General features: G+C 51.5%; 6 protein-coding genes across 6 annotated transcripts; 5 read left to right on the forward strand and 1 right to left on the reverse strand.

The window, feature by feature from the left end:
• Nucleotides 1-320: 320 nt before the first annotated feature.
• On the reverse strand, nt 321-1,685 carry N7539_003322 (acyl-CoA dehydrogenase family protein; the record flags this gene model as incomplete). Its single annotated transcript, XM_056932924.1, has 3 exons — nt 321-1,318; nt 1,386-1,560; nt 1,602-1,685. 3 exons carry the CDS (start codon nt 1,683-1,685, stop codon nt 321-323), a joined length of 1,257 nt encoding a protein of 418 aa, XP_056792883.1.
• Nucleotides 1,686-2,072: 387 nt separating this feature from the next.
• On the forward strand, nt 2,073-3,350 carry N7539_003323 (CaiB/BaiF CoA transferase family protein; the record flags this gene model as incomplete). The annotated part of the gene is made up of 1 exon (XM_056932925.1): nt 2,073-3,350. The coding sequence occupies one exon, from the start codon at nt 2,073-2,075 to the stop codon at nt 3,348-3,350; it is 1,278 nt and encodes a 425-aa protein (XP_056792884.1).
• Nucleotides 3,351-4,178: 828 nt separating this feature from the next.
• N7539_003324 (NAD(P)/FAD-dependent oxidoreductase) lies at nt 4,179-5,733 on the forward strand (the record flags this gene model as incomplete). Its single annotated transcript, XM_056932926.1, has 6 exons — nt 4,179-4,235; nt 4,304-4,348; nt 4,423-4,470; nt 4,535-5,428; nt 5,502-5,575; nt 5,652-5,733. The coding sequence occupies 6 exons, from the start codon at nt 4,179-4,181 to the stop codon at nt 5,731-5,733; spliced, it is 1,200 nt and encodes a 399-aa protein (XP_056792885.1).
• A 1,260-nt stretch (nt 5,734-6,993) lies between these two features.
• Nucleotides 6,994-7,402, forward strand: N7539_003325 (uncharacterized protein; the record flags this gene model as incomplete). The annotated part of the gene is made up of 2 exons (XM_056932927.1): nt 6,994-7,308; nt 7,364-7,402. 2 exons carry the CDS (start codon nt 6,994-6,996, stop codon nt 7,400-7,402), a joined length of 354 nt encoding a protein of 117 aa, XP_056792886.1.
• Nucleotides 7,403-8,239: 837 nt separating this feature from the next.
• Nucleotides 8,240-10,588, forward strand: N7539_003326 (putative alpha-amylase; the record flags this gene model as incomplete). Its single annotated transcript, XM_056932928.1, has 9 exons — nt 8,240-8,395; nt 8,455-8,493; nt 8,554-8,669; nt 8,721-8,829; nt 8,895-9,123; nt 9,186-9,348; nt 9,400-9,546; nt 9,608-9,848; nt 9,911-10,588. The coding sequence occupies 9 exons, from the start codon at nt 8,240-8,242 to the stop codon at nt 10,586-10,588; spliced, it is 1,878 nt and encodes a 625-aa protein (XP_056792887.1).
• A 6,979-nt stretch (nt 10,589-17,567) lies between these two features.
• On the forward strand, nt 17,568-19,838 carry N7539_003327 (General amino acid permease AGP2; the record flags this gene model as incomplete). The annotated part of the gene is made up of 5 exons (XM_056932929.1): nt 17,568-17,962; nt 18,108-18,236; nt 18,484-18,999; nt 19,063-19,301; nt 19,360-19,838. 5 exons carry the CDS (start codon nt 17,568-17,570, stop codon nt 19,836-19,838), a joined length of 1,758 nt encoding a protein of 585 aa, XP_056792888.1.
• Nucleotides 19,839-20,481: the final 643 nt, after the last annotated feature.

The following is a 20,481-nucleotide window of genomic DNA, read 5'->3' on the forward strand; positions in this document are numbered from 1 at the left end:
AGCCTTCCATCGATTTATAATTTGTGATGCACGCTCATATATTGGGGAGATCACACACCAAATTATCCTCGAAAGGCAAAGTTCCTAAGATTGAACCTCACTCTGTCGTCAGTCGTCACATCATTAAGGCTGATCTACGGTTTCGGTTATCTGCACCGACGACAATCAAGTCTGCATGCCAAATGTGACCATGGGAGCTTCCTTCTTCATCGAGAAAGAATTGATTTGGGCACAGTGTAAATGTCAAGCTGCTGCAACAGTTGAACGCCCCAGGGCCATGGCTGCAGTATTAACTCGAAAGACTGCATCGCCTGGCTTCCTTAATAACTCCGAGGCAACTCAAGTACCTTTTCACTCACGTAATTGAGAATCATCTCTCGGCTGACCGGGGCAATTCTGGGAACGAAACATTCACGCAAATATCGTTCCACATCATACTCCATCGCGTACCCCATGCCTCCATGCGTCAAGACGGCACGCTCACATGCAGTGAATGCAGCTTCGGCAGCTAGATACTTGGCGCTGTTGCAAGCAACCCCAACTGCATGGAAGGGTACTGAGTCGTCGTTGGAATCGTACAGGCGAGCTGCATGGTAAGTAGCGAGCTTGGCTGCCTCCAGCTTCATGTAAGCGTCTGCAAGCGGATGGGCAACGCCTTGATTCTGTCCGATCGGCCGGCCAAAGACGATACGTTCTTTGGCATACTGTGCTGCCTTTTCGAGAGCTGCATAACCCAGACCAAGGGCCTCTCCCGCCAATAGACAGCGCTCAGCATTCATTCCATGCAGAATGATTTTGAAGCCCTGACTTTCTTCGCCTATAAGTGTTTCAGCGGGAATTGTGTAGTTATCGAAGAACACTTCGTTAGCGTCAACTGCCCGGCCACCCATTTTCTTGATTTTGCGCATTTCCAGACCCGGCTGATTGCGTTCAAGATCAATGCAGAACAGCGATAACCCTTCACTGGACTTTTTCACTTCCTCGAGTGGTGTAGTCCTGGCCAGAAGAATCATTTTCGAAGCGACCTGCGCGCAAGTGATCCAGATCTTCTGACCTGATATTGAATAGCCGTTTTCCGTTCTGGTGGCGACTGTCTTCAACTTGAGAGTTTCGAGCCCCGTGTTGGGTTCTGTGACCCCGAAACAGGTCCTCCATGTGCCATTGATAATGTTCGGTATGGTCGTTTCCAATTGCTCCTTGGTGCCAAATTTCGCAAGGGGTTGTGTCGCGTACACGTTGGCGTGGATTGCCTGCGCGCCAGCCATTCCAGCCCCCGACTGCGTGATGGTTTGCATCATCATAGTTGCTTCAGAAATTCCTGCGAGAATGGGTTAGCGCTCCGTCTGTACCGAAGTACTCCGCCTCAGCTTCCAGTGATGACCAACCAAGACCAGCACCCCCGAGTTCCTCGGGCAGAGCTATTCCCAGCCACCCATCCCTAGCCAAAGCCGCATGGAATTCCTTTGGATCCTTTTTCTTGCTGGTCGCGCTCTTGCCAATATGTGTTTGGGAAATTCGAACATATTTGTTTGATCGCTTCATGAACCGTAAGCTGTTCGTCTGTGAATCCCGTCATTTCCATTATACCTCGTCGTCGTGACGTTGAAAAGCTTGAGGTGCGCGGCTCGAACGTCGAGACTTGACTGCCGGCAGCTAGAGATACTCTGCTGGGAAAGGACGTCCATTGTAATCGTGAGAATTGTCTGAGAGGTTGACGGAACATGGTCGATTCGCACGTCTCGGTGGTACACAGCAGGTATGAAATAATCGCACAAAAAGAATGGCGAACGCGAGCGGATAGTCCTTGAACTCCTCGTCTTTTGACGTCCTCGGCGAGGCAACGGATCTTACCGATTAGCCGACTTCCCCGCATGTTCGGTGATTTGTGAAGATGGCCGAATATGAGCTTCAAGACGGCCCGTGCGGGGGATGAGGGGACGACATTAAGTACTCGTGTACTCCGTCCAGCCATTGAAATAAGTCGCGAGTGGTATTGTGCATTCAACGAGGCTGCACTGAGACCTGTCCTGCACATAAATAACGTTGAAGGTGTTGATAGCAGTTATTGCATTATGAAAGCGTCATTCCTTCGCAGCCAGCCGTGGCGACCGGGACCGTCGTGTTTGGCTCGCCCCGCGCGGAGAGTCAACACGCTTCATCAACGCTCCAACGCAACTTCTACCCTGCCTAACAGAGCACCACCACTTGCTGGCATCACTGTTGTCAGCTTGGAACAAGCTATCGCTGCACCATTTTGTACGCGCCAGCTGGCGGATCTTGGAGCTCGTGTGATAAAAGTTGAAAGACCCGGACAGGGCGATTTCGCGCGTCAATACGACACTCGCGTCAATGGACTCTCGTCACATTTCGTATGGACGAATCGTTCCAAAGAAAGTTTGGCATTGGACTTGAAGGATGAGAAAGATCATGCAGTTCTCATGAAGCTTATGGAGCGAGCGGATGTGCTCGTGCAGAATCTTGCCCCGGGTGCCAGTGCACGACTGGGCCTATCGTACGAAGCGCTGAAGGAAAGAAATTCTTCTATTATTGTCTGCGACATATCGGGTTATGGACAGGATGGGCCATATCGTGACAAAAAGGCTTACGATCTTCTCATCCAAAGTGAAGCGGGCTTGCTGTCCGTCACCGGGACTAGTACAGAGCAGGTGAAGGTGGCCATTTCGATTGCAGATATTGCCGCAGGAATGTACGCCTTTAGCAACATTCTATCTGCGATTATCCAACGAGGAAAGGACGGACAGGGACGCCGCATCGATATTTCAATGCTGGAGAGTATGGTCGAGTGGATGGGCTTTCCACTGTACTACACCTTTGATGGAGCTCCAGGTCCAAAGCGCTCGGGTGCCTCACACGCATCTATCTATCCTTACGGCCCTTTTGAGACAAAAGATGGCCAGGTTATGCTCGGGATACAGAATGAGCGGGAGTGGATCACATTCTGTCATGATGTCCTGCGTCAAGATAATCTGTCGGCGGATCCTCGATTCTCGAGCAACACACTACGTACTGAGAACAGAGATGCTTTGAAGGAAATCATTTGCGAAGTGTTTTCCAAGCTGACTGCGTCGGAGACAATCTCACGTTTGGAGGCTGCGTCGATCGCGAACGCAAACCTCAATGATTTGCAGGGCGTGTGGAATCACTCGCAACTAAAGGCTCGTGATCGCTGGGTCGACGTCGACACTCCTGCTGGTGTGGTTCCGGCACTTTTACCACCAGGCTTGACAAAAGCAGCAACACAAGGCGGATTCGCACCTCAGATGGGCCCTGTGCCGCGGGTTGGACAACACAATGAGGCTATTCTGGCTGAACTTGGATTGGCCGAGTGACTTGTCAGACAGCATATGCACCATAATTGACTTGCAGTCATGTCACTTGATGAATCTTGAAACATCTCTACGCGAAATTGATAGTTACGCTTGGAGAGATATTAACCGGAGACGATCTTGCTTGTTCTCAGTAATAATTATGATGGTGGAATGACTTCCGGGGGGTATTTACACCTCGGAGAGGTGGACTGTTCCACCTCAGATCGAGCATGCTGGAAGTATGTGTTGCCTCTAGTTGTCCACTCGGACTAGCACATTCTGCCCACTTTCCGAGATGCCGAAGGCCATCTAGATGAAGAGGCTTGGACCAGCTGCATATTCAGACCACAGACCAAAATGCGAACTCCAAGATGGGCAATGTAGAGCGTGAGCGAGCATCAATTGCGATATTAATTCCAGAATTGTTGATTCAGCTTATTTTTTGGTAAGACGTGGTGGCTTTGTCATGCTCTATTTCAATCATTGCCTACCCGAGTTTGTAACGCGCAGACACTTCCATTGCTAGCACATTGTCCAGTCGGCTTGTGTCGAGCGTCGGTTTAACCCGTGGCGGATGTGAACTTCTCCGGTCGTCGGCATTTACCCAAACTCGGCAAGCAGCGCCTCGGAGTTAATCAGATAAGCCCCAGACTTTGGACAAGGCCCCACTTAGCGAACCAGCGGATGTATCCAGACCTTAGGAATAACGGCTTCCCGTCAATTCCGACTCACCGAGTGAGATTCCTAGTGCTAGTCGTTTCTTATAAAGGGAGAACCTGTGTCCTGAGCCCGGCCAGGGAAGATTAACGACTTTGATTTCATCCAGCTTTTGGCCTTTATACTCGCATAATGCCTGCTTCGTCGCTTCGAAACATCATTGTTATCGGCGGTTCCTTTGTGGGACGAGTGAGTTCAAACATTCCCAGACTGACAAGCTACCAGACTCGACCGGGTTGCTGACAAAATCTCATTAGGCCACCGTCCAGGAGCTCGCGAAGATCGTCCCACCAACACATCGTGTACGCTGACACTCGCTTCTCATCTGCACACATGTACATCTGCTGAGACATTCTGTCGCTGACGACATCAACAGATCCTTCTGGCAGAGACACACAGTCACTTCCATCATCTTTTCACATTCGTGAGTCTCTACCGCTGCTGACCAGCAATTTGAAAGATTTGGACCACACTGACGCGACTTGTAGCCTCGATTCGCCATTGTCCCGGAACACGAACACAAAGCTTTCATTCCATACAGTGGCTTGTTTGCGGGCGCAACGGATCCGACCGCCCATGCGGTCATCCAAGCGCGTGTCACATCTGTTCGATCTGAATACATCCAATTGGATCGTGAATGGCAGGGAACCACGCGTGTTCCATTCGACTACGTGGTAGTTGCTACCGGAACGCGACTCTCAAAGCCCGCTGCCATGGACAAAGACGACAAACTGTCATCTGTCGAATATCTGCAGTCCCATCAGGATCAAGTGAGGCGATCAAAATCTATTCTCATCGTTGGAGGTGGTGCAGTGGGCGTTCAGATGGCCACGGATCTGAAAGAGTACTATCCAGACAAAGAGGTGACGGTCATACAATCGCGAGACCGTGTCATGCCAGGATTCCATCCTCGGCTTCACGAGATAATTCAGGCGCGTTTCGACGAGCTTGGCATTCGACTCATCACGGGGTCAAGGGTGAAAGTTCCCGCGGATGGGTTCCGCAGTGATGGGACTCCCTTTGACGTGGAACTTACCAATGGCTCGAAAGTGGCGGCAGACTTTGTCATCCTGGCCACGGGGCAAACCCCCAATAACCAATTGGTGGCCGATCTGAAGCCGTCCACACCTGAGTCTCTATCGGTGATCAACCCGGATAATGGCTTTATTCGGGTTCGACCAACGATGCAATTTTTGGATGAAAAGTATGGCAACATGTTTGCTGTTGGGGATATCGCCGACACGAGGGCGCAAAAAGCAGCGAGACCTGGTGCCGCACAAGCTGCAGTCGTTGCTAAGAACATCCAGTCACTGATCGAGGGACAAACACCGCAAGAGAAGTTTGCGAAGGGGCCCGGTGCCATCCATATTACACTGGGAATGGTGAGAGTTTGCCCAATTCATACGAAACCAAGGCCCTGGGATCAACCAGCGCTGACTGATAGGATCTTTGCAGCAACACAACATAATATTCCGCAATCCGAATCCCGCAGACAGCCAGATCGACCCTGTCATCATGGAAAAGAATGAGTGAGTGATAGTTGGGACAATCAGGACACACCTGGCAAGGTTTGAAATCATACACTAACCCAATTTGCCTCTTCAGTGGTCGCGAGGACATGAATGTTGAGAGCATGTGGCAACGTATGGGAATCACCGTCGACAATCCGCGACAATACCATTTGTGATCCTTCCTAGGTAGTGCATGAGATTAAGACAATTGAGGAAGGACTATTCTCGAACATAAAAGGATCGAATATCTTGCTTTTAAGCCTGTCGTCGAGCACACGCCTGGATTGACTTTACCCACGGCGGCCGGTAGGCGCACAGAGGGCAAGCGTAATTCCCCCGTCAGAGCCGTCAGAGCTGATTGGAAGCTTAGCAGACTATCCGAATTAGCATCAGCGTAAACAGCATAATGAATCAGCATCAACGTAGAAACTCTAATGAGTCAGTACCTGATACTACCCACAGAATGACACATGAACTATACCAGTTCGTTGAGCAGAGATGAAGATTTATGTATCCCCTAGAGGACTGGAGCTATCCCAGATTACCCATCCGAGTCCACTCCTCCCGAACACGGGGATGACAAAGTAAGTATTGCGCAGTGGTGCCGGCACACTCCAGTCCTCTGGTTTATCTGATCGTAGGTCTTCTCCAGTCTTGGCCGGTCACGTTTAGCAATCCGTTGTAGAAGGGAGTAACTCACCAGTCCATAGAATTTTAGTCCATCAGGCCAGGGCTCGGTAAAGTATTTAGTCAGCGTATCGGTGCGACTCTGATTTGCACTGGAAATCAATGAAGTACGGTTCCTAAAAGGGAAGTTTCGCTCTGCTGAGGTTGCGAGGGATAGACGTGGCTACCTAATTGCCGGACCCGCGCACTCACGATTCAAGACGGATTCTACCCCGCCATGAAACTCATCTTTGCTAAGCATCACCGACCCCACCCCCCGAGGGTTAGCGATAGATTCCCCAATCTTTTACCCGAGATGGCCCCAGTCTCGGTGCAACACATGTGGTTCTTGAATTCCGCGGAGCCCCGCAGAATTCCCGTCCCCTGTCCGGCCTGCCGATCTTGCTCGGTGTGTGGGATGATTCGATGAGGCCTTTGACGGCCGACGCGTTCATCACGCTTTGTTGCTCTTCGGCCTCAGGCCCTTGACCCTTGCTACGACCGCGTGACGACTGCGCTGATCCGAGCACAGCATATGGGGCGAGGAAAGCCCGAGCAAACTCTATGATGAGCTTCTGTCGTCGCTTCCAAAGCTTCCATGCCTTTCAGCCCGATCATGGCGTACTTTCAAACTCAGATTGTCAACAACCGACATGCGGCATCCACAAAATGGAACATTCTGCAGAACTTTAGAGTCTTTCCCCGCACTACCCCGGAGCAAGTGCCGCTTCTAGCTTGGTTCAATCTCTAGTGTAGGTACGACCCGGAGAATGTTCTCAACTCAACATAATCTGACGAAATTCGGTGAGAAGATGTGGGTTGCAAAGCAGAGGTCTGATCATCTTCAAATCTCCACGAGATCTGGAGAGAATGAGGATGTAACCTCGCTCTACCTGAGACGAAGGAACAAGGAAGTGACGCCCTGGACAGGGATTCGTCAAACCCCTCAAAGCCGACGCCAAAACAAGGAGTCAAGGCACGTGGAGGATTTCGCAAAGTTCGAGTATGAGGTCTCATTCCCCACGATTGAACACGAGGAGGCGGAAGAGTATTCAGCCCGCGAAAGTATGCATCAAAGCAAACACGTGTGTTGCATTGAACCATTCAAATGCACATCCGGCCATTCAGCGGCACAGACAGAGGGCAGTCTTCAATATGATCCCTTCCAATGCCGGGTAATCTGCAGCTGACGGCAGCGTGTCGGGTCACGGGCGTCGCATTGCGTACTCGGGCAGCCGCACCCGATCCACAGTTCTGCACCAGTTGATGCTGCAGGCGCCCCTTGCGAGTCACCTGAGCGAGTGGCTGGACACTAGAAGATTAAGGTCCGACCTTCACCTTCTTCGAGAGAAGAAGCAAAGGCTCACAACTCATTTCACTGCGGGGTCATTGCTGTGAGAGAGGTGCTAAACATGACAGATTCAGCATGGTCAATACGCTGCTTGCCATGTGCTGCCATTTCAGACACTTGTTCATCAAGACAATGGCCCTCCACTCGGACTGGCTTCGCGGCGTGTCGTTATGCTTACTTGGGTATAGACCGCGATAGAAAATCAACCTTTCGGCAATACAGGTTGCATGGCCATGTTGACTAGCGTGACATGACCCCAAACTCCACCTCATTCTCCGAGAGCTTGCGGGATCGACGCTCTGATCCATTGCGAGTGAACAAGTGTGCCTCCCAAATCCTTGGAATAATTCTCCGTGCGATCGGGCTGCCATGTACGAATTTCCCAATGATTGGTCACAATTTCCGATAGGCAGTCTTCAGCAGCGGGCGGCCATCCTGGCCGGGGAAAGATCCAAACTGCACAGGACACTTTGGGGAAAATTCTGGTCCGCGCCGTAAGGGGTGGCTTGCATATGTATGGGGAATCCCTGTCAACCACAATCTTTGAAGGGGCCTCGCGCGTATATAACCACCACGCGGTCGTCTCCTCGGCCATTGACAGTAGCCAAAGAACATAGGGAACAGCAACCTATCCTGCGTTATCCAAGTAATCCCCAGACTCGAGAATGAAGGCGTTCGGATTGGCAGTTCTGTTCCTTGCGCAGACCGTTGCTGGTCTGACGGCTGCACAATGGCGCAGCCAGTCGATCTATTTTCTCATGACAGATCGATTTGGACGAACCGACAATTCGGTGACAGCTTCTTGCAACACAAATGACCGGGTAAGCCTTCTTTAAGTGCTTCCTCGTTTCAGCTCGCTTGTGCTAACGCTGTTTTCAAGGTGTATTGTGGTGGAAGCTGGCAAGGGATTATAAACCATGTACGCTTGTCAAATCCCCTGTTCAGGACAAGCCCACCTGCTTACTGACGTGAAATAAAGCTGGACTATATCCAGGGGATGGGATTCACTGCCATCTGGATCACCCCTGTCACTGAGCAGCTCCCCCAAGACACGGGAGACGGCGAAGCATACCATGGGTACTGGCAGCAGGAAATGTAAATGTTTCTTCGCAACCTGCCAAGGCTTTATCTGACATGGCTATACAGATACAACGTTAACACCAACTACGGCACTGCTGCCGATCTTCAGGCACTTTCAAAGGCCCTTCACAGCCGGGGCATGTACCTGATGGTCGACGTGGTAGCAAACCACATGGTGAGAGACACCTCTGGCGAGATCAGTCAGAATAGGTCATGCTTACTTTCTTCCAAAAATCGCAGGGCTATGCTGGAGCCGGGAACACCGTGGACTATAGTGTCTTTCAGCCATTCAGCTCCTCCTCATACTTCCACCCGTACTGTCTAATCAGCGATTACTCGAATCAAACAAATGTGGAGGACTGCTGGCTTGGAGATACCACAGTCTCACTACCCGATCTCGATACAACTCAGTCTTCGGTACAGACGATATGGTACGACTGGGTGCATAGCCTAGTCTCAAATTATTCCAGTGGGTGGCCCAATGAGCAATATCGCTTCGCTCCGCAAAGAGGCTCACAGAGTATCTAATAGTCGACGGTCTTCGCATTGACACTGTCAAGCACGTCCAAAAATCATTCTGGCCCGGATATCAGAGCGCAGCCGGCGTCTACTGCGTTGGTGAGGTCTTCAGTGGGGACCCAGCTTATACTTGCCCCTACCAAAATTACCTTGACGGTGTCTTGAACTATCCAATGTATGCCGCTTCTTCGGATCTTCACCACCGAATCGAACTGACCAATTCCAGTTACTATCCGCTACTCAATGCTTTCAAGTCATCGAGTGGGAGTATCAGCAGTCTTTCCAGCATGATCAATTCCGTTGCATCTGACTGCGCGGATCCAACCTTGCTTGGTAACTTTATCGAGAATCATGACAACCCGCGGTTTGCTTCGTGCGTCTCTCTCTTTTAGTTCGGATTTCCTGAATGTAGCTGACATGTGCACAAATCAAAGGTACACGGGCGACTACTCACAGGCCAAGAACGTTATTTCGTTCATCTTCCTGTCTGACGGCATTCCGATTGTGTACGCGGGACAGGAACAGCACTACAGCGGCGGCAATGACCCTGCCAATCGTGAAGCAACCTGGTTGTCCGGATACTCCACCAATGCTCAGTTGTATCAATTTATCTCTTCCACCAACAAGCTCCGCAGTCTTGCCATCTCCAAGGATACAGGTTACATCACTGCAAAGGTACGTTGATGATGCAACGCTTGTCCAGGTGCGCCGATTTCAAGCTGACGTGTTTGATACAGAACAACGCTTTTTACACCGATAGCAATACCATCGCGATGAAAAAGGGATCTGCCGGCTCCCAAGTGGTCACCGTCCTCTCGAACCGCGGCGCCTCGGGTAGCTCGTACACCCTGAGCCTCGGTGGAAGCGGTTACGCCGCGGGCACCAAGCTCGTGGAAATGTACACTTGCACAGCGGTCACCGTGGACTCAAGCGGCAACATCCCAGTATCCATGACCTCGGGACTGCCCCGGGTCTTTATGCTGGCGACCTCTGCATGCTCCCTCTGCAGCTCCGCGTGCTCGACCAGTGCGACCACGCTCAAGACTACCACGACGACGGCGACGGCGACGGCGACGGGGACCAGCTGCACGCAGGCCACTGCGCTGCCCGTCTTGTTCCAGGAGATAGTGACCACTTCCTATGGACAGAACGTCTACCTCGTCGGCTCGATCAGTCAGCTCGGTAGCTGGAACACTGCGAATGCTGTTGCGTTGTCAGCGGATAAATATACGTCTTCCAATCCTCTGTGGTACACGACGGTGACACTGCCCGTGGGCGCGACGTTCCAATACAAATTCGTCAAGGAGACGAGTGGCTCCAGCTCTTTGACCTGGGAAAGTGATCCGAATCGGTCGTATACGGTTCCCACGGGATGTGTGGGCTCTACAGCGACGGTCACGGCTACATGGAGATAGTGAGCATTATGCATATGTTTTCTTTTTGTGGGCAATCTCTTGTGGAATTCGTACTCCCATTGATTCATTACTTTTTTTTTTCAACGTCCTCTGCCTCTTTTACACTGGCTCGACTCGCGATATCGGACGAGATCTCCGAACCGCAGCTCCGGTCGGGGTTCTGGATACGTACTCGTAGTAGGGGGTGGCTAGGTGGAAGGCAGCCGATGTTTATGCCTGCGACTGTGTGATCCCATCAAGTCACTCTCTGCTACATCTTGACCTACTGGAGATGTAAAGCATAAAGTACTACTTCAACTGAATTTGAGTTGCGGTCTATAGTAACAGAAGAGCCTCCCAGGACCAGGTATTGGCAGGTACATCTCGTGAATTGACATAGAAGAGGGATCGACGAATTCAGACTGGAGCTTTCAAGATTGATTTTCTCAAATAGACATTGTTGGGGGGTCGTATGCTTTCTCGCTCGGGGGACTGCCGATATTCACGTTCTTGCAGGATCTAGTCGTGTTACTAGCTTCCTAGGTTGGATGGAATCCCAAGTCTGACCGTAGCTTCCTTGTAGATGTCAGGAATGATATGCCTCACAGCCTACTACTGTACCTACTAGCAAATGGCATGCTACCAGTACCTACATGATACATGTAGCTACCTTTATCGCAACTACCCAGGTCCGTAAGGGCACGACGGCACACCAGTTGACGGGACCGGCCCGATTGGACCCCCTCAACACTCGGAAAGAAAACCTTCCCACGGTGGACTGACTGGTCGAGAACGCTCCTTCGGGCTTCTGCCACTAGTTAAGTTAAGTAGTAGGATCTTCCTTGATTATTAAGAGTACCGAGTACCGACAGTACCTAACTTAGGTACCTACCTTGGATCACTTTGATCGACACTCAACATGCACGATATACCCCTGATCGATCTCGGTTCCTGCACCTCTACCGGGTGATGCAGAGTGTCCCGTCCCTGTCGATCTTGGGCATCTTGATCGAGTCAGAAGTGTCGAGGGAGGTAGTCCAATTTCATTGGTCTGTCCAGGGTAATGAACCCTGACATATGCGGCGTGCATCTCGACTTCCCGCGCGTTTCGAATGATGCACAGCTTGGACGTGGGCCTGCACGTGGTTGAACAGTGCACATGAGCATTGCGTAGATTCGTATGCAGCGCATATTGCGAGTGAGCTCTGGCTAGAATGAAAACTCAGCCCACGTGTGGGCACTGGGAGTGGCCATGGGGAGAGGACGAAATTGTCTGCGCGGCATACTTTCCTCCTTGGGGGAAGGGGGGCGACCAAGTCTGAAATGATTGAATCGCGCGCTCAGGCGGCCCGATTCAGAGGGGATGATGGGATCAGATGCCATTTCACGGACAGTTCTTAGTTCTTAACTTCTTACTACTTACTTAGTCTTACTTCTTAAGTTTTAACTGCGGGTTGACCGACTTTTCCCATCCCGTTGTCCCTTCGTTCTTGATGTCGTGCGGCGGCTGTCGCTCTTGTCTTCTGCCTATTTGGAACAAGGAAGGACCATCCTCGATTCCACTCGTGGGTGATAGTGGATAGTGAAGAATTGAAAGAGGTCTCTGTTCATGACCATAGCGACATACGCGACGGGTCCAATTGGATCGAGATACACACCTCGATGGGATGCCATATTTCAGCTTTTCACCGAGCTCCGCGGACGGAGACACCGATCCACCCCCAAAAAAAAAACAAAACAGAGCCCTCTCGCGGGTAGTAGTACCTCCGCGTTTCCTTCCCCCCAAATACTCCACCAAAATGCGGGATGGCCTGTGTGGAAACCAAGAAAAAAAAAAAAAAGAAAACATTTCCACTCTGCCGCTTGCCCGGTGGAGGGTTCAATCGGGATGATATGTGATTTTGTCTGGTTGAACACACTCCAGACAGCAGGAGAAATGGTCTGGGAAAAGGGTCCAGCTCTTGACGAGCGTCTTTCCACTCTCCCGAGAACCATGAAATCGATCCATCTAGCATGATTGACTCGATAAATGCTGACTGCTGACCCTGCAGATTGACGTGCCAAGCCCACTTACGGTAGTACCTCGGGTCCTACAGGCTACCGCTAGTCCGCTACAGTCACTGCGCTGTGGTCAGGTTATGCGGGGCCGCGTGTCTCAACTCTCAACCGTTCAGGCGTCAGGCATCAGGCATCAGGCATCCAGGCCAATTCCGCCCCCCTCCCTCCGGCTGCAAGCGGAGATGTCATTTCCGTCCGGACAGCCCCAGCGTCCGCCCCAGTCGTAAATCCGCCATGAGAGGAGATAGGATGAATGGGAGGGTTCAGGTTGTTGTTCTCACTTCCGCCACACGGATTCCCGTTCGGGAACCAACTACTGCATTTTTTTTTCTGCGTCCGAGGCTCTCCGAGTCAGGGCGGCTCGGGTGTCTTTTAGCGAGGCGCGGAATGGCTGAGGCGTTACGCCCCTGACGTCGATATGGGGGCAGAATCCTGGCCTTGAACTATTTCACCTGGGCTTCAGATTTGAGTCTTACTGTACCACCTGTACCGTTAACACGAACTGTAGTCTTGTACATGGGTACACCTGTCACCTACAGTAGTAGAGGAGGAGGAGGCCTGGGTGATTGAGGAAATGCGACTGCCCCATGCGGAGACTGGAGACTGGGGACGTTGGAGAGAGAGTTTTTTTTTTTGAGTTCCCCTCATCTTCTCACGTCGCTGAGAGACAATCTACGTGGTGGACGTGGTCATGGTAGTCAAGATTTCCGTGATGGACACATTCGACATCAGATGATCAGACTCATCAGGAGTAGTACTTCAGTCTTATCTCTCGAGTATCCTTATCTCCATGTCCCCTCACGAGGATTAGGATTCGGACTCTGATCGACAGTACTCCTCCTCCGCCCTCTCTTCTCCTCATTTCCTGCCTCTTCTCCGCGTCCCGACTCTGACCGTTCTCGTTCTGACCGTCCCCCGAGCCGAAGAACACGGTTCAACAACTCCGCTTCCGTCCGTCCCAGAGATGATAACTTCCCAAACGAGGACAAGTGGCCCAGATCGGTTGAGGTCAAATCAGAACTCACCCGTATCCCCGTGCGTCGTCCACTGTGAGACTGCGGTAAAATTGCGAGTTGACCCGTCCCGAACAGCCTGCCACTCCTCGTTCCCCAATGGCTGAGGAGGCAGTGGGGCATCTGGATGAGGGTCCGAGGGGAAGGCGCCCAGATGACCGGTGCGTTTTTGAAAAAGACCAATTGAGTTTGAGTTCTACTGGATACAGTGGATACTACCAGATACTGATTGTACTTGTAGTACTGTAGTGATACTATGATACTACTGTACAAAGGGTGGTGGTGGTAGTTACAGTACTGCACTTCCGGTAGAACGTGTGGTGTCTGATACATAGGCTTTTCTCCAAGGAGGAGGGGGGGGGAAAGTTAAGCGGAGAGAAAGAGGTTGTGTGATTGGCCTCGTGGCTCTCATATTTTCTTCTCCTCATTCGCGCCTATTCACCGAATCTCATATCGCTGTGTTGCTACTAACTCTACGGGTCCAATTCTACGGGAACAGCATTGCGGTCGTGCCCGGCTTGTGGCCCTCGGCTCCTCCTCCGTTGGTGGCCGTGTGTGGCTTGCTTTGGTGCTCAATTGCGAATATCGGTTGGCGAATGAGCTCTTTGTCTCAGGCGCATCCATTCGCACAGGCAAAGCAAAAAGCAAAAAGCAAAAAGCAAAAAAGCAAAAGCAAAAAAGCAAAAGCAAAAGCGAAAATGTAAAAGGAAGATGAGAAACAAAACAGCAGAAAAGAAGGGAATCAAGATGCGAGTGAGTTTAAAAAAAGAAAACAAAAAACAAAACAAAATAAAACAACAAATGGTGGGTAAGCGAGATAAGTCAAGGTCACGAAAGGTCACGACTCTCGTAGCTGCATAGCTGGGCTGACTGCAGACTGCAGAGTGCACAATCCATCTTCGGAAAAAGAAGAGTCAAGCGCCCAGCCTCAGTCCGGGGGCGTCCTCGTGGTCAGCCACGCTGCGGGTGACGTCAATGGCCATCCGCTCCAGCTGACTGGGCAGTTTGTCTGGTGCAGTGTGCACTACTATCATGCGAGTATGTTTTTCCAGTAGTACTAGGACGACTCAGTACTACTGAGCGTTGACGGAAATGCGTACTAAGAGTATGTACTATGTAGTATGCTGCCTCTATCGCGATCAAAGACAAAGCAAAAAGGACCCTCGACACGGAAGTTTGACCCTGGAGATGATTCATCATTCCGATAGAGTCGCGGGAATCACGCCTGTGCCGAGGGGCCCTGGGGCAGTACTGTCAAAAAAGGACCGGCCTGTCCACATGGGGATCGAGTGGCTGAACGGAGTTCCAACTTTACCAAGAAGTAATGTACTAGTGAGAACTCCCGTCACTCTTAGTGTAGTACTTTAGGAGTACCAGCCTACTAGGTATGTAGTAGTTACTACGAACTAGTCACTACTAGGTACTGAATAGTAGTTACTACCTTACTAACTTAGCTGATTGACCATGATCATTCCCTGCTCATCCTCTGATAGGAAAGTTGACTCTTGGCTCAACCCGGGGGTTGTCCCCGCAGGAACAAAAGCAATGCCATTATTGGACTGCATAACGCCCTACCAGAGGCACTTGTCGCGTGAGGACCGCGACGAGACTCGGATTAGGCACCTGTGTATGATGATATGATCTAACGATCGAGATTTGTCTATCCCATCTTTTGCTCGAGAAGGATCGGGCTCTCCCCATGGGGGGAGGGGGAAAGATCAGTCATGTTCAACAAGTGACATGAGCGAGCCACGGCAGAGATGGATGTGGACATGAAAAGGTATATATCCCCTCCACGAGGCAACCACGGAAAGATCGTCCGCAACAGACCCGCGGGCGGTCACGCCGTACGCCCGATTGACCGAGCCCCAGACGAGATGCTCGTAGCCTCATACTGTAGGAGCCTACTAGGAGTCGGATCAGAGGATGTCCATTCTAGTTCTACAGTGCACTTCCCGTACCTGCCCAGATGGCACTGACACTAGCCGACCACGCTAATGGACTAGTGCGACAGAAGTTGAATCCTTTGTGTGTCTCTTTGACTTCCACCACGACTACTACGAGGGTGGCAGTCGTAGTAGGGTATGCCGTATGGAGTATGGCGTTTTCGCGGGCTCTTCAATCAAGGGAGACGTCCGAGGGCACCGTGCTCTCCTACCGTCCCAATGACCCGGGTTCCTCTTCAGGTCATGTCTCCATATCTCGGTCCAATCAGACCGACGTGCCCTCTGTCCGTCGATGGCGATTCCTCCTCCTCCGCTGCCCCTCTGCCCCTCTTCCCCCCTTTCCATCCCACTGTTCGGGCGCTAGTCCTGAAACAGCTCGTCTCTGTCCGGTTCACAGTGTTGATTGGATTCTTCTCTTTGTCCATGGATAGGTTGGTCTAACCTGGACAAGTGGGTTCAGTCGCAGTGGGACCCTGCAGATGACCTGCCTTCTTGAGGACGCCTTTGGATTGGAGGGTCTCTATCGTGGATCCACCCGCAATTCCCCCCTCAGGCCCGTGTTGATGTGCCCCCACTTGAAAAGTCGAATCCAATCCGGGACGCCTGCACCGGTACATTGATCGAGGCTACCAAGGTACCTCTTATTGCCCCTCCGCAGTAAGTGGACTAGAGTACCGCACCGACCCTACAACGAGTCCCTGGCCGTACCGACTCGAAGTCAAGGTCACTGGACAGTGGAAGTCGCCTCGAACCGGATTCTTACCCAAATGGTACCTCTTGGGCAAGTGCACAGTCCACTGGGGGCACTGACCACTACCGGTACTGGCATTGACACTGGGCAGTGGGCACCAGCAGTAGTCACTTTAGAGTGCGGCGCCACGAGCTGCGAGCTTTTTTTTTTTTTTTTTTTTTTTTCTCTCTTTTTTGGCTTCCTTCTTTTCCCTATTATTGTCTGAATCTTTTCGGAACAGACGAAAGAGATGGATGAGCTGCGTGAGTAGTAGTAGTGTACCGAGTGCTGTGCTGTGGTGGTCAGCTCATTCGTCTCGGCCTCGATTTGTTTAAAATCCCACCTCTCCCCGGCCAACCCGCGCTTTCCAGTCGTTCGACAGGCCAAAAAAAATTCAGAAGACGAAGACAGAGAGTATCATCTGCTTCAATCCTTCTCAACCCTCGACAGGACATCCCAGATTGTCCTCTTCCCTTCCCTTCTTCTTCCCTCTCTACCTATCCCCCCCCCTCATACACTCTTCTCCGATCCACATCTCATCTCACAGGATTGCCATCCTCCTCCTGGTGCCTGTGTCAATCGTGTATCTGATCCATTAACATTGTCAACCTTACGTTGATCTGATTCACCCACCTCTCCAGTGAGAGCTTCATCTCTTCTGTGGCTCACGCGTGCGAGTGAAAAGCGTGCTTATTGTCTCGACCCGTGATAGCTTCACTTCGGACCCAGTCTGTCGAACGCCCATCACTGCCCACAGGCGTTGCCCTTTTTTTTTTTTTTCTCTCGCCGGATCTTCGTGACAGACTGAAAGAGTCTTTGCTTCCCCCAAGCGACAATCGACCCTTTTGAAACTCTCCAAAGAAAAGGAATTCTCCCATTGCAACCAGATCTATTGTCGAAGTCCACTATTCGGCCCCAAGGTACAAATCGATTCGACCGTCCATTGCGCCTCAGGATTCATACGGACCGACCGCATCTGCCTTGACTCTCTAGTTGCCCTGACGGATCTGGACCCATGCAACCATAAAGCACGATCGTCCACCCCTGCGTGCCCTTGCGACCTAGACATCTCCCAAAGCTTCTTCTTGCTGACGTCCCTACTACGCTAACCATTGCCCATCCTTTGTGGTGCGCCGTGTGATTTGCTTCCATTCACTTTGATTCCATTTTCGACACCCACCAGTGTCTCATCATTCCAACGAAGGAAACCTCCGATTGATCGATTCAATCATTCACGTCCAGTCACATCCACCATGGCTGTGATGGATCCCAAGGATAAAAGTCACGTCCCACCCTCCGTGGTTGACACCCCCATGGGTAAATCAGAGGGTCCCGGGGATGTCCAAGAAGGTGTATTTGCCGATAATGCCGATGCCCTGCAGCGTCATCTGGGCAATCGTCAGATTCAGCTGATTGCCATCGGTGGCTCCATTGGAACCGCTCTCTTCGTCAGTATTGGATCAGGTCTATACCATGGTGGTCCCGGTAGTCTCTTCTTGGCCTTTACCATTCAATCCATCTTCCTGGCCATGATCAACAACTGTCTCGCGGAGATGACCACAGCCTTCCCAGTCAGTGGTGGTTTCATTCGGTTGGCGGGGAAATGGGTGGACGACGCCCTAGGATTTATGGTCGGCTGGAATTTCTTGTTCGTCTCAACCCTATCCCCCTATCCACCCCAAGTGACATCGCATCGATACTCCAACGAGAGAGATGCACCCATGTCCGGGAGTTGCAGAGGGACTCCCCCACGAGGCCGATGATTTTGCCATGCTAATTTTGAGGATATATAGTTTCTACGAGGCTCTGCTGATTCCGTTTGAAATCTCTGCTTTTACCTTGGTCCTTTCCTTCTGGAGTGAGAAAGTCACCGAGCCTGGCCCAGTGGCCGGCATCTGTGCTGCCGTGATCTTGTGCTACGGGTAAGCAAACTTCACCCTCCACGTGCCCATTTTTGTCGTGACGTGATCCCGATTACTTGGTCCCTTACTTGGTGTTCTTCCCCACACCTGTGGACTCCGCTCCACCGGTGACAGCGGGTCGGATCGACCACCACTCAACTATGGTGGAGCATCAACAATCCTTTATGGTTTTTGGAGTTCCTTGCTGCTCGCACACTTCGTTTCCACTTTGATGAATGTTTCAGAGCTAATCAAAGTGTCACTCCAGTTCATTAAACATTTTGGCGGTCAAAGCCTACGGTGAAGCCGAGTTCTGGCTCTCCGGCGGCAAGGTCATTCTCATCTTCTCTCTCTTCTTCTTCACGTTCATCACCATGGTTGGGGGAAACCCGCAGCATGATGCCTATGGTTTCCGAAATTGGAACAACCCAGGCTCCTTCATGGAGTACCTCGACACCGGGGCTCTGGGACGCTTCGAAGGTTTCCTCGGATCTCTGTGGTCGGCGGCCTTTGCCGTGGTTGGGCCAGAGTACATCTCCATGGTCGCGGCCGAGGCGAGACGTCCTCGTGTGTACATCAAGAACGCCTTCAAGACCGTCTATATCCGATTCGGTATCTTCTTCATTGGTGGCGCCTTGGCCGTGGGCATCGTCTGCTCTGCACGCGATCCACAGTTGACCAACGTGGTGACGGGAAAAACGGGCGGTTCGTCCGCGGCGGCCTCGCCATATGTCATTGGCATGCGAAACATGGGAATCGCCATCTTCCCATCAATCGTGAATGCGTAAGAAATATCCCCATCTATTTGTGCTTTTGTGATGTGCTCGAAGCTGACAAGGATCATTAGTCTCCTCTTGACCTCCATCTTCTCAGCGGGCAACACCTACACCTACTGTGCCATTCGAACCCTGTATGGTCTGGCGCTTGAGGGACGTGCCCCACGTGTGCTTACCAAGACCACCAAGAGTGGTGTGCCCATCTACTGCTTTGCCTTTGTCATGATCTTCCCGATCCTGTCCTTCCTGCAGGTATCCAACAGCTCTTCTATCGTGATCACCTGGTTCGCCAACCTGGTCACTGCCGGAGGTAAGCTTTCATTCCTCTGGACTGGGATGATGCTCTATACTCACAATCATCTCAACAGGTCTAATCAACTACATCGTCATCTCAATAACCTACATCTGTTTCCACCGCGCCTGCAAAGCCCAGGGTCTTGACCGCCGCACCTTCTCCTACTTCGCGCGTCTCCAACCCTTCTGTGCCTACGCCGCCCTCGTCTGGATGATCCTCGTCACCATCCTCTACGGCTACCCGGCCTACAAGCCCTGGAATGTCTCAACCTTCTGGTCGGATTACACCATGCAGATCGTCATCCCCCCTCTCTTCCTGGTCTGGAAGCTCCTCAAGAAGACCAAGTGGCTGAAGCCTCATGAGGTGGATCTCGTCTGGGAACGCCCTTTGATCGATGCCTACGAGGCGAGTTTCTTGGATCCGCCAGTCGGATTCTGGAGGGAGTTCGGCCAGTTGTTTGGATTCCGTCGTGTCCAGGGCGGAAACGATCAACGGAGGGCTTCGGTGCATCGGCCTATGCCAGATGACGCCTCAGATGAGGTTGTTGCTTGAGTGGAACGGCGCAATAGAAAATGATGAGAGGAATCCCCCCTCACATGAAGCATTTTACTCTCCACTTGTGGGAAAAATAACAAAAGGGGTGGTCCGTAGGGAATCCTATTAAAGTGGTTTAAACGATTTATGCGTGGCCGTGTGTATACTTACCTATGAGTGCTCTCGTCCCGCCAGGACTGGAGGGTTATGACTTTGGATGCTTGTGTTATACCCGAATGATGAAGACCTTTGCATTGCATGCTAGTGTGATTGATGAAGGATGTGCGAAACGTGTCCCTCCCACAGGCTCTCTTGACCCTGGAGGAGTGATGACTGAGATACCTATTTAGCCTTCAATTGATGACCTTCAACATTTCAAGCACCGCATTCTAGTCGTCAGAAGTTAGCTACCTGAGCAAACCCATAATCCTCATGATCGGGTGTCTTGTTTGCTCGTGCGAATATTGCCACGTGAATGGCCATTCTCTGTGGAACGTTGGAAATAGAGCAATATTCTTGACGTGAGTGGAGAAAGACACACGGCTTGAAGAGGGTCAGTTCCTGACGGACGCAGTATGCTACGGGACTGATTGGTGGGATCTGCGCATTCCATGATCAGTGGATGGAGCTATGAGTACGTGCCATATGTGAATGGGATTTG

The sequence above is a fragment of the Penicillium diatomitis genome (assembly GCF_028827545.1).
Source record: "Penicillium diatomitis strain IBT 30728 chromosome Unknown utg000003l_segment0_segment0, whole genome shotgun sequence".
Classification (NCBI taxonomy): domain Eukaryota; kingdom Fungi; phylum Ascomycota; class Eurotiomycetes; order Eurotiales; family Aspergillaceae; genus Penicillium; species Penicillium diatomitis.